This window comes from Triturus cristatus, chromosome 3_1 (genome assembly GCF_964204655.1).
Source record: "Triturus cristatus chromosome 3_1, aTriCri1.1, whole genome shotgun sequence".
In the NCBI taxonomy this organism is placed as follows: Eukaryota; Metazoa; Chordata; class Amphibia; order Caudata; family Salamandridae; genus Triturus; species Triturus cristatus.
In genome coordinates, this window is record NC_140583.1 from 486,612,154 (window position 1) to 486,626,046 (window position 13,893).

The 13,893-nt window shown below is 50.2% G+C and overlaps 1 protein-coding gene across 3 annotated transcripts in view; it reads left to right on the forward strand.

Annotated features, from left to right (window-relative positions):
* Positions 1 to 13,893, forward strand: part of TUBGCP4 (tubulin gamma complex component 4) — a 491,481-nt gene that overhangs the window by 329,061 nt on the left and 148,527 nt on the right. For all 3 annotated transcript variants that reach the window (XM_085644307.1, XM_085644309.1, XM_085644310.1), the window contains exon 16: positions 12,988 to 13,104. In XM_085644307.1, coding sequence (XP_085500433.1) covers positions 12,988 to 13,104 — 117 coding nt within the window. The remainder of the gene's footprint in view (positions 1 to 12,987; positions 13,105 to 13,893) is intronic.

Sequence of the window (13,893 nt, forward strand, 5' to 3'; positions counted from 1 at the left end):
TACATAGCGCTAAACTGGTTTTTTCCATTGCCATTATAGCCTATAATTTTAATACATTCTGCTTTATTATAGTACCGTGGGACTCTCACCTCGGCGACAGTGATGATTCAAGCATGTGAATCAATGAAAGATACCAATACTGGATAACTGCGGTTACAGGAAAGTAACTTATTTTCTTAGGTCACTGCAATGCAGTGCCTATGACCTTGCATATTACATCACTCATGACATGGTCAGTGACATCACTGATGACACCATCTACACAGGCACTCACAGACCCACTCACACCCCTATACAAGATCTCATACGGTCACTCACACCCAACAACCACTCACATACCCATTCACAGACCCATGCAAGTACTCACACAACCACTCACTCATCCGTAGAGCTACTCATTCAGCTGCTCATACAACCAATCAATTACTCATAGAGCCACTCAGACAGCCACACACTCACCCATACAGCTACTCACACACCCACTTATTCACCCATAGTCACTCACATGAAGAAGTTCATTCCGCACGAAACGCGTCGGGCTGGACTGAAATGCCTGCGCAGCAGCCTGTTTTTCTCCCACCACTTTCAGCATTAAAGAGAAGGCTATAATTACCGTTGTGTGTGGGCCCTTTCATTGCAGGCAACTTCTGTTGGATATATATATATATATATATATATATATATATATATATATATAACATTACCCTTTCAGGCATAGATTGATGCTTAAATTATGCAAAAAAGAAGCAGAGAACTCTGGGTAGTTCTCAAGTTTAGGTGGAAAGCAGTTCCTGTATAGAGCACCCTCAACACCAGCGACAATCTAGATCTGCTCACCTCATTTGAGATTTTTGTATGGTGTCTAAGGAGTGCTTCCATTTGCATTCACGAATATTCAAGATTGCGTTAATTTCACCACCCCTGGAGGCCAGTGTAACCTTTTCCAGTACAATCCATTTAGGGCTTTCTGGTGGGTGATTCAGTGTTTAGAAATGTTCTGCTAAAGGGGCGCTTGGGACATTGCTTTTCACCCTACTGCATAATTCAGTAAACGGACCATTTTCCATTCCCTGATACATCGTCACACATGACTTCTTTACCGCATATGTTTCTACCCGAGTCTTTAAAAATGCCAACAAATTCACTTTCTCATCTAATTTATATGTTGTAGTTGGTGTATAATTAATTGTAGCAATTACCCATTGACTGCATTAGACATATTATAACCTCTTTTAATCGTAAGAGGTATTACCCGCTGTTTCCATTCCAGTATTGCCATTCCAGACATGCCACCAAGTATGCGTTTCATTCGAAATTCATAATTTGACTTTAGCGGTCAGTGGTTTATTCACCAAAGTGATTCTTTAGTGTCTACCCTTGACATTCACCGCTCCTGGCCGTCGGGGTTAGCACTCAATGACTGCTCTTCTGATGTAAGCACAGCCGCGTGCCCGCCGACTGGACCAGAGTCTATTTTTAGACGCGAGACTGCCGGCGTGTAGGTTACACATCTGAAAGAGACAATTAGTTATGGATTCCTCACCTTAGAATTACCCACAGGCGTCAGACTGGATCGGGAGAATTTTTTCCTCAGCAGTACCACTGTGCGTCTATAAGTGGCGTTGGTCAACTCCGCGTTGGCGTTGTGGTTGCCGGAATGACGTCGCGGTATCTACTCAGACGCCGCCCTAGCGCGCTGACGTCAGTCATTTCTTTTTCTGTGCCAGCCAGTGCTGATCCAGGGAGAGCGGTACCCCGCATCCCTTTTTGAGTCTGCTTTTGCGACTTTTGTCGACACCTTTTTTGAGTCGATTGACTCCTGGTGCACAGAGGGATGTCACGTTGAACCGGCTTCAAGGCTTGCAACTCCTGTCGCAAATTGATGTCATTCAAGGACCCGCATCTCGTGTGCCTTTGGTGCCTGGAGCGCGACCACGGGCCGAAGTCGTGCTCCGACTGCCGGCAGTCTGCTGCGTGCCGTTCAAGGTCCCGGTTGAGAGGGAGATCGCGGGACCAGTTGCGGAGCCACCACCACCACTCATCATAAAAGTCGTCGTCTTCGGATAAGTCGCAGCACAGAAGGCAAAGAAGCATCGTCGCTCTTCACGTTCTCCCTGTCCTTTGGTCGAAGCGCCGTGGGAAGTAGAAGGTAGTCGTCTGGCTCTGCCCGCAAAGCCTGTTGTGTGGACTCTGGCATTCCCTCCCTTTCTGGGAGCCGCAACGACCCCTGCTCAGCTTCGAAGCTTTTACAAAGCCTTGCATTCCATCGTTGGGCAGCCCGACTCCGCCGCGCACCCTCAGGCCCCGCGGACTTGGCTGGGGACTCTAGCCCTTCAATGCCGGCACCTTGGTCCCTGGCGTCGCAGGGCCCCCAAGCATCCAGGCATGGATCCGGATCCGCACCGGTCGACCTTCTGACACCTCCTCCGGTTGACGTATCCAATGATGACACCCCTGGTGCCGGTTTTGTCCCCAGCCGGCATCGGCCCGACCTCCCTCTCGATGAGGACACGGAGCCGGACCAGCGTCGGAACTGGCGCAGACCAGTACTTTTGTATCCGTTTTCCCCAGATGTTTCCTACCACCCTGAGTGGTTTCCAGGAGAGGGTGAAGAGGACTGGGAGGGGTCTGTGGACCATCTTGCACACCATTTAGAGGAACCAGAATGGAGACAGGAGTTGGGTGATGCTAGTGGACACCTCCCCAGCCCTTTGCATGCTTTCTCTCCCTACCGTGGCTACGGAGGAGGGTGCATCTTACGCAGTGATGTTGCGTAGGGCGGCTCGAGGCCTTAAACCTGGAGCTTCCTCCGGTGGCTGGGTGCTTCACCCGGCAGCAGCTTCCTCTGAGCCCCTACTGCCATTCAATGAGACCTTCACGGACATCCTTTTGGGCACTTGGTCCAAGCCCAACACAGGGGCTCCTGTGGATAGGGTGATTGCCTGACGTCACAGCCGAGCCCTGGGCGACCCTATTTTCCTCTCCCAACACCCCACCCCTGAGAGCTTGGTGGTCCAAGCCTCGACTTCCAAGGGCACATTCCCTCCTGCACCACCTGATAGGGAATCCAAGAAGCTGTACCATCTTGGGAAGATGTTTTCTTCCTCCAGCTTGGGACTGCGGCCAGTGGACACCGCATGTCTATTGGGCCGTTACTCCCACTCAGTGTGGGACACGGTTGCTCAGGTTCTGCCACAGTGCCCGAGGAGGTCGGGCCGTGCTCTCCTCTGCAGTTGCTGAAGGGAGAGCCGCAGCGAAGTTCGCCATCCGATGTGGGCTGGACACCGCCGAATCACTAGGCAGGGTGATTTCCACGTTGTTAGCCCTTAGACGCTACGCCTGGTTGATGTCTACTGGCTTTTCATGTGATGTCCAAGCTACACTTTTGGACATGCCCTTTGATGGCCGTCGCTTGTTTGGCGTCAAGGCGGACAACGCGCTTGAGCGCTTTAAGGACTCCAGTGCTACGGCCAGGTCCTTGGGCCTCACATCCACCTCCCAATCAGCGCAGTCTGCCTTTCCCCCCTTTGGGTGCCCCACCACATCCCGCCCAGGGCCACAGGCCTGCGCAAGCTGTCCAGTTTCTGCACGGCCGGGGACGTGGGACCCACCGTCGTGGGTCTGGGGGCCAGCGGGCAGGCCAGTCCACCAGCAGCCTCCAAGCCCTCCTAGTCCAACGTTTCAGAACCACCTTTTGCCAGTGGGCAGCATGATTCACCATTACTCCCCCACTGGCTCAACATCACGTCAGACAGGTGGGTTTTGCAGATAGTCCGAAGGAGCTGCTCCCTCCTTTTCGAGACTACCCCTCCATCCATGCCACCTCAGACCCATCGCATGTCGGAGGATCACTTGGCTTCTCCAACAGGAAGTTACTGGTCTCTTGGCAGAGGGAGCCATCGAACTCGTTCCTGTCCCAGAAGTAGGTCGTGGTTGTTATTCCCACTATTTTCTGGTACCCAAGAAGGACAAGGGCCCGCGTCCTATCTTCGATCTCCAGAGCGTCATTCACTTTCTCCGGAAGGAGAAGTTCAAAATACTGACCCTTGCTCAGGTTCTGTCTGCTCTCAACCCTGGAGACTGGATGGTAGCGTTGGACTTGCAGGACGCTTATTTTCACATCCCTGTCCTGCCGGCCCATCGGCGTTGCGTACGGTTCACGGTAGGCCACGAGCACTTTCAGTTTACCGTGCTCCCCTTCGGCCTTACCAGCGCCGTTTGTGTGTTCAGGAAAGTGATGGCTGTGGTCGCAGCTCATCTGCGCCGATCAGTTTGCAGCTTTCGACCTTCCTCCCAAAGTCTGTAATGTTACCTTGCCAGCCAGGTGGCCCTCCACTAAAACAGTGTACGCCTGTAGATGGATACGCAGCAAAAACCGTGGATCCCCTTTCTGCCCCCCTTTCTGAAGTTCTCCTCTTCATTCTTTCTTTGTCCCAGCAGGGCTCTGCTCTGGTCACTCCCAAAGGCTATCTTTTGGCTATTTCGGCCTTCCTTCGGCTGCCTGACCAGCCTTCTCTTTTCAAGTCCCCTATTGTTAATCACTTCCTTAAGGGAACTGGGACTATTGGCCTCCAGCATCCTGCTGGTGGAAGATGCCAGGTGGCACATGCTGGCTCTGCAGTGGGATCTGAAGTCCCAGTGGGTTCGGCACCCAGGGGGTCCTGTTGGATACCATCCAGGTTTTAGAGGCAACTGCAACAGACCTGCTGTGGTGGCTGCTCGACTACGATTTGGCCAGTAGCAGACTCTACTCCTTAACCCACCTAGAGCTGACAAAGGTGACAGATGCATCACTGCTGGGCTGGGAAGGCCACCTGAGAGTGGTGGAGATCAGAGGACTCTGGTCTCCAGCAGAAACCACACACCCACACCGGTCTGTTGGAGTAGAGGGTGATCCACCAGGCATTGAGGCCTTCCAGCCAACTGTCAAAGAGAGGCTGGTACAGGTTTTTTGAGACAACACCACCACCATGTGGAACTGCAACAAGCAGGGGGAGGTGGGGGTCCTGGGATCTGTACCAGGAAGTTATACACCTCTAAAAGTGGCTGGCTCGCCAAGGCATTTTTGTTTGTGCACTACCTGGTCGGGTCTCTAAACGCCAGTGCAGAGGAACTCAGTTAGTTAGCGGATCAGGAATGGCAACTACATATAGAGGTGGTGTAGGGTGTGTTCTAGCAGTAGGGAGAACCCTGGCTAGATCTCTTTACACCCACCAAAAACGGGCATTATCAACACTTTTGCTCACTGGCTTTCCCACGAAGGCTCTCTGAGACGCATTCCGCCTAGAGCGGAGCTTGAGGCTCCTATATGCCTTTCTGCACCTGCCTGTCCTGGTTCAAATTCTCATAACGATCGGAACCGGCTAGGCCGAAGTCATCCAAGTGGCTCTGGATTGGGATAAGAGATTATGGTGTTCGAAACCCTTGGGCATGAGCATCTGTCCTCTGATTAAGCATATTCTGTTGAAGCAGCAGGACAGGATCTTGCAACTGGGTGTGTGCAAATGCATGCTTGGGAATTTAACAGCAGAAGTTTATTCCATTTGACCACCCTTCCGAGGTTGCTCATGTCATCTTGGCAGCTAGGGGCCCTTCCACAAAGTCAGAATATGCCGGCTGTTAGGACAGGTTTCTGGCTTGGTGCGGCAACTGCCTGTTGGACCAATTACAAGCCAATGTGTTGCATGTTTTGTTATTTGTTGTAGCTTTTGCCCAGCAAGCCCATTCACTGGTACTGCTAAAGGTTATTTGTCAGCTCTTTTGTGTTCAAATCACCTCTTGTGATGAGGTTTCTCAAAGATTTACAACATAAGTTCTCACCAAAGCCATTTTTGATGCAACAGAGGGACTTGAATGTGGTTTTCTCTTTTGTGCCCACTACACCAGACCTGAAAATGGTATTTCTGGTTGTGTGAATAACCTGCAGGCATTCTCGATCCAGACACCTTACATCCCATTTTTCGAGAGAAGCTGGTGTCATCCTTCTAACTTTTTGTCCCACTTCACGCCTTGAAACAGGAGGAGAGACTCCATTGTCTGGATCCCAAGTGAGCCCTCAGTTTTTACACTGATTGTACCAGGTACCATAGGGTGGACGATCATCTCTTGGTGAGCTTCTCAAGAGCAAAGAAGAGGAAGGCAGTCAGAAAAGAACCATCTCTAGGTGGGTAGTCCTCTGTAATAAAATATGCCTACAGTGTCCTGAAATCTGGAAAAGAATTGAAGTAGAAGGGTGTTGTGATGATCTGTAAAAATATCTACTTTTGGGATCTCAAATCTTTAATAGATTTTATGGGACCAGAAGGACCCAGCCGAAACCTTTGAGAAGATGTTAACACCCAACTTAAGCGTTGTGCTCGTGGACCTCCTTCAGCAGGCACACTTCCCACTTATTTTCTTGCATAATCTGCTGTATATGACAAAAAGCTTATGCCAGGCAGTGTACCGCTAATGCTACCAAACAACTAGGAGCAGGGTGGGTCAAAGCGCAGCTAATGGCTGGCTTCACTGCAAATAATCTGATACATTGGCCAGCGCACTACTAGAGCTGCTACTATGAAGCGCAGTGTATTCAAATTCGCCGGTCCCCTGCCCTGCTTAATCCACTCAATCCACTGTTGCTGCTCCGCGGTGGAGTCTTTAACTTATTGACTGATATACTGCACAATTAGTTGCTTTCGAGTACATTCAACATCTCGTTCAAATTGCAAAGAGCTGCTGAATCCTGCCGAAATCAGTTCCAAAAAAACCCCCAAAAAATCCTGTTTACCAGGAGCATGTCAAACAGTGGCAAATCTTGAACGTCCGGGAGAAATAATGCGGCCTGGTCGGAGAAACACAAAGTGGTAGGGACATGATTGTTTTTTTGTGAAAATTGGGACGATACATTGATGGCAGCTACAGAGAGTAAAACAGACATGCTACAGGCCTGCTCCTCTGCACACCAATGCCTGTCAGGGTCACCCAGCGCACTATAATCCTTGCGCCACATTGTGCACAGGGCGGGTGTTTTCACTCTATTTGTAAATGGTGAAATGGTTGATTGTTATGCAACTACTTATGGCACTGCACGTGTATACTGTATTATTTGTTACGGAATGTGGTGATGTTAGTTGTACTGGCAATGATAAATAAAATAAAAAATAAAAAAAGACTAGGCTTGAGAGGAGTGACCGTAGTGGTAGGTGTGATGTCCCACTCACTGAGTTAGTAATGGGACAAGGAAAGGGATGAGTAGGTAATGGTCACTTTGCAGCATTCTGACAAGGTTCATTTTCTCACTCCCACCAGTAGAGGTCAACCAGGGGTCACAAATGGCATTGTAACAAAGGCATTGTCACAAAGGCGAACAACACCTCATTTGGTGTTTGCCAGTATAACCAACTTGGATCTGTATTCCACTGGGGCGAAATGCTTGTGACATTCCAAGATTCTATGCTCAAAATGAGTAATTGCTATGGAAAACTGTATTAGTTAACTGATTTCCACAGGGTTTCACCTCTGCGCACTTTTCCCCACACATTATGGCTAATTTGTCCTGCTGAAATCTGCAAAGAGAAATTAACTCCTGAATGCAGTGTTCCTGCACAGCTCATAATCTGAATTCAAGAGTAAAGTCCTTATCTGATAGAGACATCTAGCCGCAGATTCCTAAACTTCGAATATCGCCAGGCGTCAGACTAGATCTGGAAAACTTTTTCCCCAGCAGTACCGCTGCACACCGGGGGGCGGCGGCGTCCGGTTCCGTCCGGACATCATCCACGGTAGTGACGTCAATGGAGCCATATAAGTATCCCCCCCCCCCCCCCTTTCCCCCGTTTTCTTCTTTTCCGCGTCCCAACGTGGATCCGGGAGAAGTGGTTCCTCTGGCCTGTTTTGTTTTTCAGGCCTTCTCGATGTCTTTTCGTGTCTGGAACAGTGTGCCGATACCTGCAGGCTTCAAGTCCTGTACGCGACAGATGTCGGCGACGGATACACACGAGATCTGTATGTGGTGTTTGGGTGAGCACCACGACTCCACAGAGTGCGACGTCTGCTGGTAGCTGAAGCCAAAATCCCTGCTGGAACCACAGATAAAGTTAATGTCCACCCGGTTGTCCGGGTCTGAATCCTCCGGGCACCGGCCTCCGTCTCCAGGGGAGGGGTCCAAGCGGCGCAGTTCTTCATCTCATGCTGAGGTTCCTGTTCGGGACAGGTCCAGAAGTCGTTCCCGCGGACATCGCTCGTCTGTCTCAGGTAAGCATCAAAAGAAGTCACGGACGTCGTCGACCTTGCAGAAGCGTGAGTTAGAGGGCCGCTGCTCCCGGTATTCACCGGAAACGGGCCCTCAGGAGTCGACCCATGCCTACCCACCATTTCCTGGTGATGGGGCAACTTGGACCCAGATGGAGGCCTATTCCAGGGCCCATCAGACCATTTTTGGGTCACCCCCTCTGCCTGGCGCGCCTTCGAGCCCCACAGTGGGGGTAGGGATTCAGGTCGGGGGTTGGCCTGCGGTTTCGCCCTCAGTGCCAACCGAGTGCCTTGACTCCGGTTCCGAAGTCTCTGCGACGTCAGGACACGACCTTGAGGGGTGTTCCATTCTGACGTCTGGCCCTCCCACAGCGTCTTCGCACTGCCCTGTGGGGCTCCCTGCGTAGTCGATGGATGCGGCTGCAGCACAGAGCTCGACTCTGAGTCAACGTTGTTCCTCCCCGCAGGTTCCCACTTCGGTGGAGGTCGGGTCGACGCCATGCGGATGACTCCTGTTCGGGGGTCATCGACGTCTATCCAATGTCGTTTTGACGTTGGTCGACGCCGGTTCCGTCCCCGGATATTCCTCTGTTGGTAGAGGACGTGACCCCCAGGGTTGTTTTACTGATGCTCCACTGATCAGGTGCCCATGGGGCACGGGCCCACTCATCATTCTGCGGAGCCTCTGTCATTTGGTGGGAGGGTTAGCCTGCAGCTGTCCCCTACGGATGACTTGCTGTCACCACCTCGAATGGCCACGGAGGCTAGTGCAGCGTTTGCGAGCGTGGTTCGAAGGGCTGCGGCTGTCTTGCAGATGCAACTGACCTCTCTCTTGTCTTCGGATCCGCTGTTGGATCTTCTCCACCAGGGCACGGTGGACATGGATCCCTTGTTGCCTTTTGGCGGGTCATTACATGATGTCCTTCTGGGGACTTGGGCCAGGCCCTCATTGGGGGACCCTGTGGGTTGTGCTATTGCACATTGCCATCGCCCGGCTCCATCTGACCCTGCCTGTTTTTCCCTCCATCTTTGGGCTCAAGGATTTGTGGTCCAGGCAGCGCTCCCCTCCTCTCCTCCTCCTTCGTTGCTTCCTCCCACTCAGGAGTCTAGGTAGTTGGAGTTGTGTGGCTGCAATGTCTTTGCGCCCACCAGCTCGGGTCTTCGGTCCCTGAACAGATCCTGCGTGTTTGCTCGGGCTACTTTTGCCCTTTGGGACTCAGTTGAGCAACTCCTTACCTCTTTGCCATAGGGCCCTCGTGCTGACCTGAGCCGGCTTATTCGGGATGGTCGCGACTTGTCGCAATTTTCCATCCGGTCGGCCATGGACACCACTGACTCCGTGGTTTGAGCTATGGCCAGGCCAGTTGCTCTGCATCACCATGAGTGGCTACAGGATGCCAGTTTCCCGGAGAATGTTCGGGAGCGACTCAGCGATCTGCCCTTTGATGGGCTCAATCTGTTTGACAGGCATGCCGACTCGACGGTCCAGTGCCTCATGTCTGGGTTTCCATGACTCCCATGGTTTTTAGTCCTCATGCCAGACTTTTGATTTCGTATGCAGTTTTGTCTCTGCTTTTCTGGGTTCCGTCTCTGGGTTCAAGACGTTCTTTCCCAGACGGGTTGTATGGCTGACCATTGGTACAGCTGGTTCAGCTGTTTATACATTTCTTTTTGACCTCTGCCTATGAGCTTGTCTCAAGAGGTGTCCCTTGCTTTTTATAGGGATGTGACGTACCCTATGTGGTGTATTCGTTAGCTATTATGTAGCTGCTCTTCCTTGCCCCGGAAGTTTCAGAGGCTCCCGTCGAGTCTTCTTCGTGTATTTTCTGTACCTCTGGGGAGTTTTCCTATAGAAGGTTATACTGTAGGCTTCTCACTTCGTTCCGTCTTCCTGCTGTGGTAGGACACCTCCTTCGGAATGGGATGGCCCTCTCCTGGAGCTTCTGTGTTGCAGCCTACGGTTGTTCTGTAGCAGTGGATGCAGACTGCTCCAGTGTATTGTTGGGGTTCTGCCATATCCGGCTCGCCCCAGGGGGTTCCACACCCTCCTTTCTTGCTTTGACTACTCTTTCAGCCTTCGTTATACCCCTGGCAACGTTGGATGTCTTCGGTGTGAGTACGCATCCATGTGGGCGCCTTGTTGCGTTCCGCTCCAGAGCAGTTTCTTTCTGTGTTCTAGGCGAGAACCCCATGTGGACCCACACTGGGTGTGTGCGCTGTCATGGGGGGGCCCGTAGTATTCCTTGCGCCACTGTCTTGGCTGTGTTCTATTCCTGTGGTATTGTCTTCTTCCCTGGTGTTGGGAAGGGCTTGGACTTTTCGCATGGCTCACACCCTGTCTGGGGTTTGCCTATGGGCAGTTGGGTCTTTGCCAGGCTGGTCTCTGCTGCGTGTTGACTTGTGCCCTTTGCTTCCCTCTGCCAAGGCTCAAGTTCTTCTGTTTGTTTCTCCTCCTGGCCTCTGCTGCAATTTTCAGTGGACGTATTCTGTCTCTGGATGATTTCTGGCATCATCCAGTCTCCTTATATATACTTTTTCTGACACTCTTTGTCTGGGTATTGCTGACTCCTTCATCTTCATTAATGTGGTGGTCAGTGTTCCCGCCTGTATCGCAGCAGCTCAGTCTTTCCTACCCCGATCGGGGGGTTGGTGTCACCCCTTTTAGTGGATAGACATTGTATGTCCTGCTATGCTTCACATCGGTGCCATTGGTACCAATTGAGCGACCTCCTATTCCCTAGGGCTGCTCTTCGAGTTTCCCCTTGGTTGTCAACTTCATGGCTTTTTCATATAATTCTATATGCTCTATGTATGTCATGAGGTGTACATACACGAGAGTGCAAGTATACAGGGTTTTCCCTGCTGTGGTTTCTGAGGATAGTCCCAGATTCCCTCTCTGTCTCTCTCTCGCTCGCTCTCTATCTCTTTCTCTCCTGGGAGATAGCTTTGTGTGTCAGGCTTGCCGGTGACCCTTGGTCATTGAACGTGTGGGTACGGTTGGTTGACAACCTGGTGATGCACCTGTTTTTCTCTGCTGACGCGCAATTGCTGTTGCTGTTACATCTCTTTGGACTTGTGCATTTGTGTGGTGTGGTTCCCACGGTACACAATGTCTGCTTACGTGTATTCTTATAATCCACATCAATGTATCTCCTGGTAATCGTAGTTTGTATGTCTCGGCATGATGACATCTGCCCCTGACATTTTATTTTTTGGCATCCGCTGTTGTGCACGCTCAATTTGTATGTTCAGACTCTGTCATACTGTTTCGTCCCTTCACTGGGACTTTGTCTCTTGCTGATCCTGGGATCCTATACTCAGTTTCACTTATTTTTGTAGACGGTTATGGTGTTCTGTCATTACGCAATGACCATTCTGGATCTGTGATTTCGTTTCGTCCCTGTCTGGACGAAAGTGGGCTTGTACCGTCCTCTGACAGATTGTGGTACCTTGCTTCCCTTGCTCATGCTTCCACCCTGAGTTTATGGGTCTGGTGTCAGCCATGCTGGCATTGCTGAGCTTCATGGGTCTGGTGTCAGCCACGCTGGCATTGCTGTCCCACCTTGTTCTAGTCAATGCTATTGTCTGATTACTTCCCTTGGGAACTTGGTGGCTTTCAGTCGCAGACCCTCCTCCAATGGGGTATAGCTTTGGCATCTATTTTAAGTTAAGGAATCTGTGGCTAGATGTCTCTATCAGATGAACGAGTAACGATGTATCTGGTAGAGACACAGTCTAGCCGCAGATTCCTTAACGCCTGCTCATCCTCCCCGTTCTGCGAGCACCTTTCCAGGTTGGGTTCTACCCAGTGGCCTCCTTACAGGTGGCCTTGGTCTTCCTGTGGGGTGCTCTAGTTCACCTCCCTCCGGGGCAGGATGTATCATTCTGTTTTAGCACGTTGGCTCTCCACCCATTCTCGTTCTTGGGCAGCTAGGTTATGTGCCCTTCCATGCTTCTCCACCTTGATTCTTCCGGCGTGGGGATTCTCATATTGTTCTACCCTCCCTCCGCCCTCGTCAGTTTCTCACCATTACTTTGGTGGTCTCCTTGTCTGTGCGCCAGTTGATTGAGTTGAGGATCTATTTGACTATGCTACAGTCCATGGGTCATTATGGGGGGTGTGCTGCACATTCTCTGTTGTTGCACACTTGTGGTCCTTGCCAGAAGTCATGCTGTTCCAGTCTTGTTGTCCTTTACAGTTACATCCTGTGGTTACAGACTATCTTTCATACAGATCCATCCGGTGGTTGCAATTGTCCTTCGTTTGTCATGCCATTCATTTCATCAACATGGTGATGTTTCTCATCATTCTATGATTTCTTGTCGTTATTGTTTCCAAGATTTTTGATCTTTTTTGGCACACTGTTACCATACCCTCTCAGTTTTTGTAGTCGCTCCGCGTTGTGGCGCAGAAAAGTTTCACAGTAGAAAACTGACGTCAGCACGCCGGGGGGGACTTATATGGTCAGGACGGAGCCAGGCGACGCTACCCCTCGGCGCGCAGAGGTTTTCTGGATCCAGTCTGACGCTTGGGGATATTATTAGTTAAGGAATCTGCGGCTTGACTGTGTCTCTACCAGATACATTGTTACCAAAGGTAAGTAGCTCGTTCTTTACAACCCAATGGGAATTGCAATAAAAGCAAAGCCACTGTCTGGATTCTAAAAAATGTATACTATTGATTTAAGAAATTGTACAACTTCTCCCTAGAATAACTGACATATTTGCTTTCTCACTTGCATGCGATTCGTGTAGGTGTTCCACTGTCTGAATGAAATTTTGGAGTTGTGTCACAGATTCTGCTCCTTCATCAGTCAAAACCTGGGCCCTTTGAATATTCAAGGAGTGGAGCAACTGGAGGCCCTTGGAAAGGTGGGTGTCTTAGCTCCTTCTCTATGACTAAATCATACTTTATTAGTATTGTACAAGCAGCTATACAGTTGGTAAAAGTACTTAGAAAATCCAAACATGCATTCCATCTAGGTTTCTTGCAATTCAACATTTGCTATACTTGTACAGGTGTGGTTATAAAAGTCATAAGGTTTCCAGTAACAATCCCAATTCTAGTGATGTGCTCTAAAGCGCAAAGACTGACCAATGGGAATAAGATTCTGTTTTTGTTTTATGCTCTATCGAAAACAGATTTGGGGGGTTTCACCAAACTATGGGAAAAGTTGTCGGGCCAAAGGATCTGACTCTGAGGAAGACAAATTGAAGACAGTACTACAACATGCACCACAAGTCTCTCATATTGCTAGGTTTACGCACCTCCTGCTTAACGTTTTGCCCTAAAAGATTACACTATATGTGCCTTGGGGTGCCTCTCACTGCACAGGTATGATTCCAAGGCAGACTTCATACATGTGACATGGCAAAACACAATTATACAAGCTTACTGTAAAAAGATTGTATCGGTATTAGATAAATATCTTGGGAAAACTTACATACAGGATCCCAGGCTTGTCTGCTTGAATTGATGCCCAGGTCAGTCAAAAACAAATTCTTTCATAGTTTTATTGACCTAGCAATAGTCCTTGTTGTAGAGAACGGGCTTTTGTTGCAGTTACCCTCCACGCTTTTTAGCTACCAGATGTTGATTTTTGAGTCTGACAGTACACGGAGGCCTAATACCACCTAGATCTCAGTGTCAGTGCTCCTTCC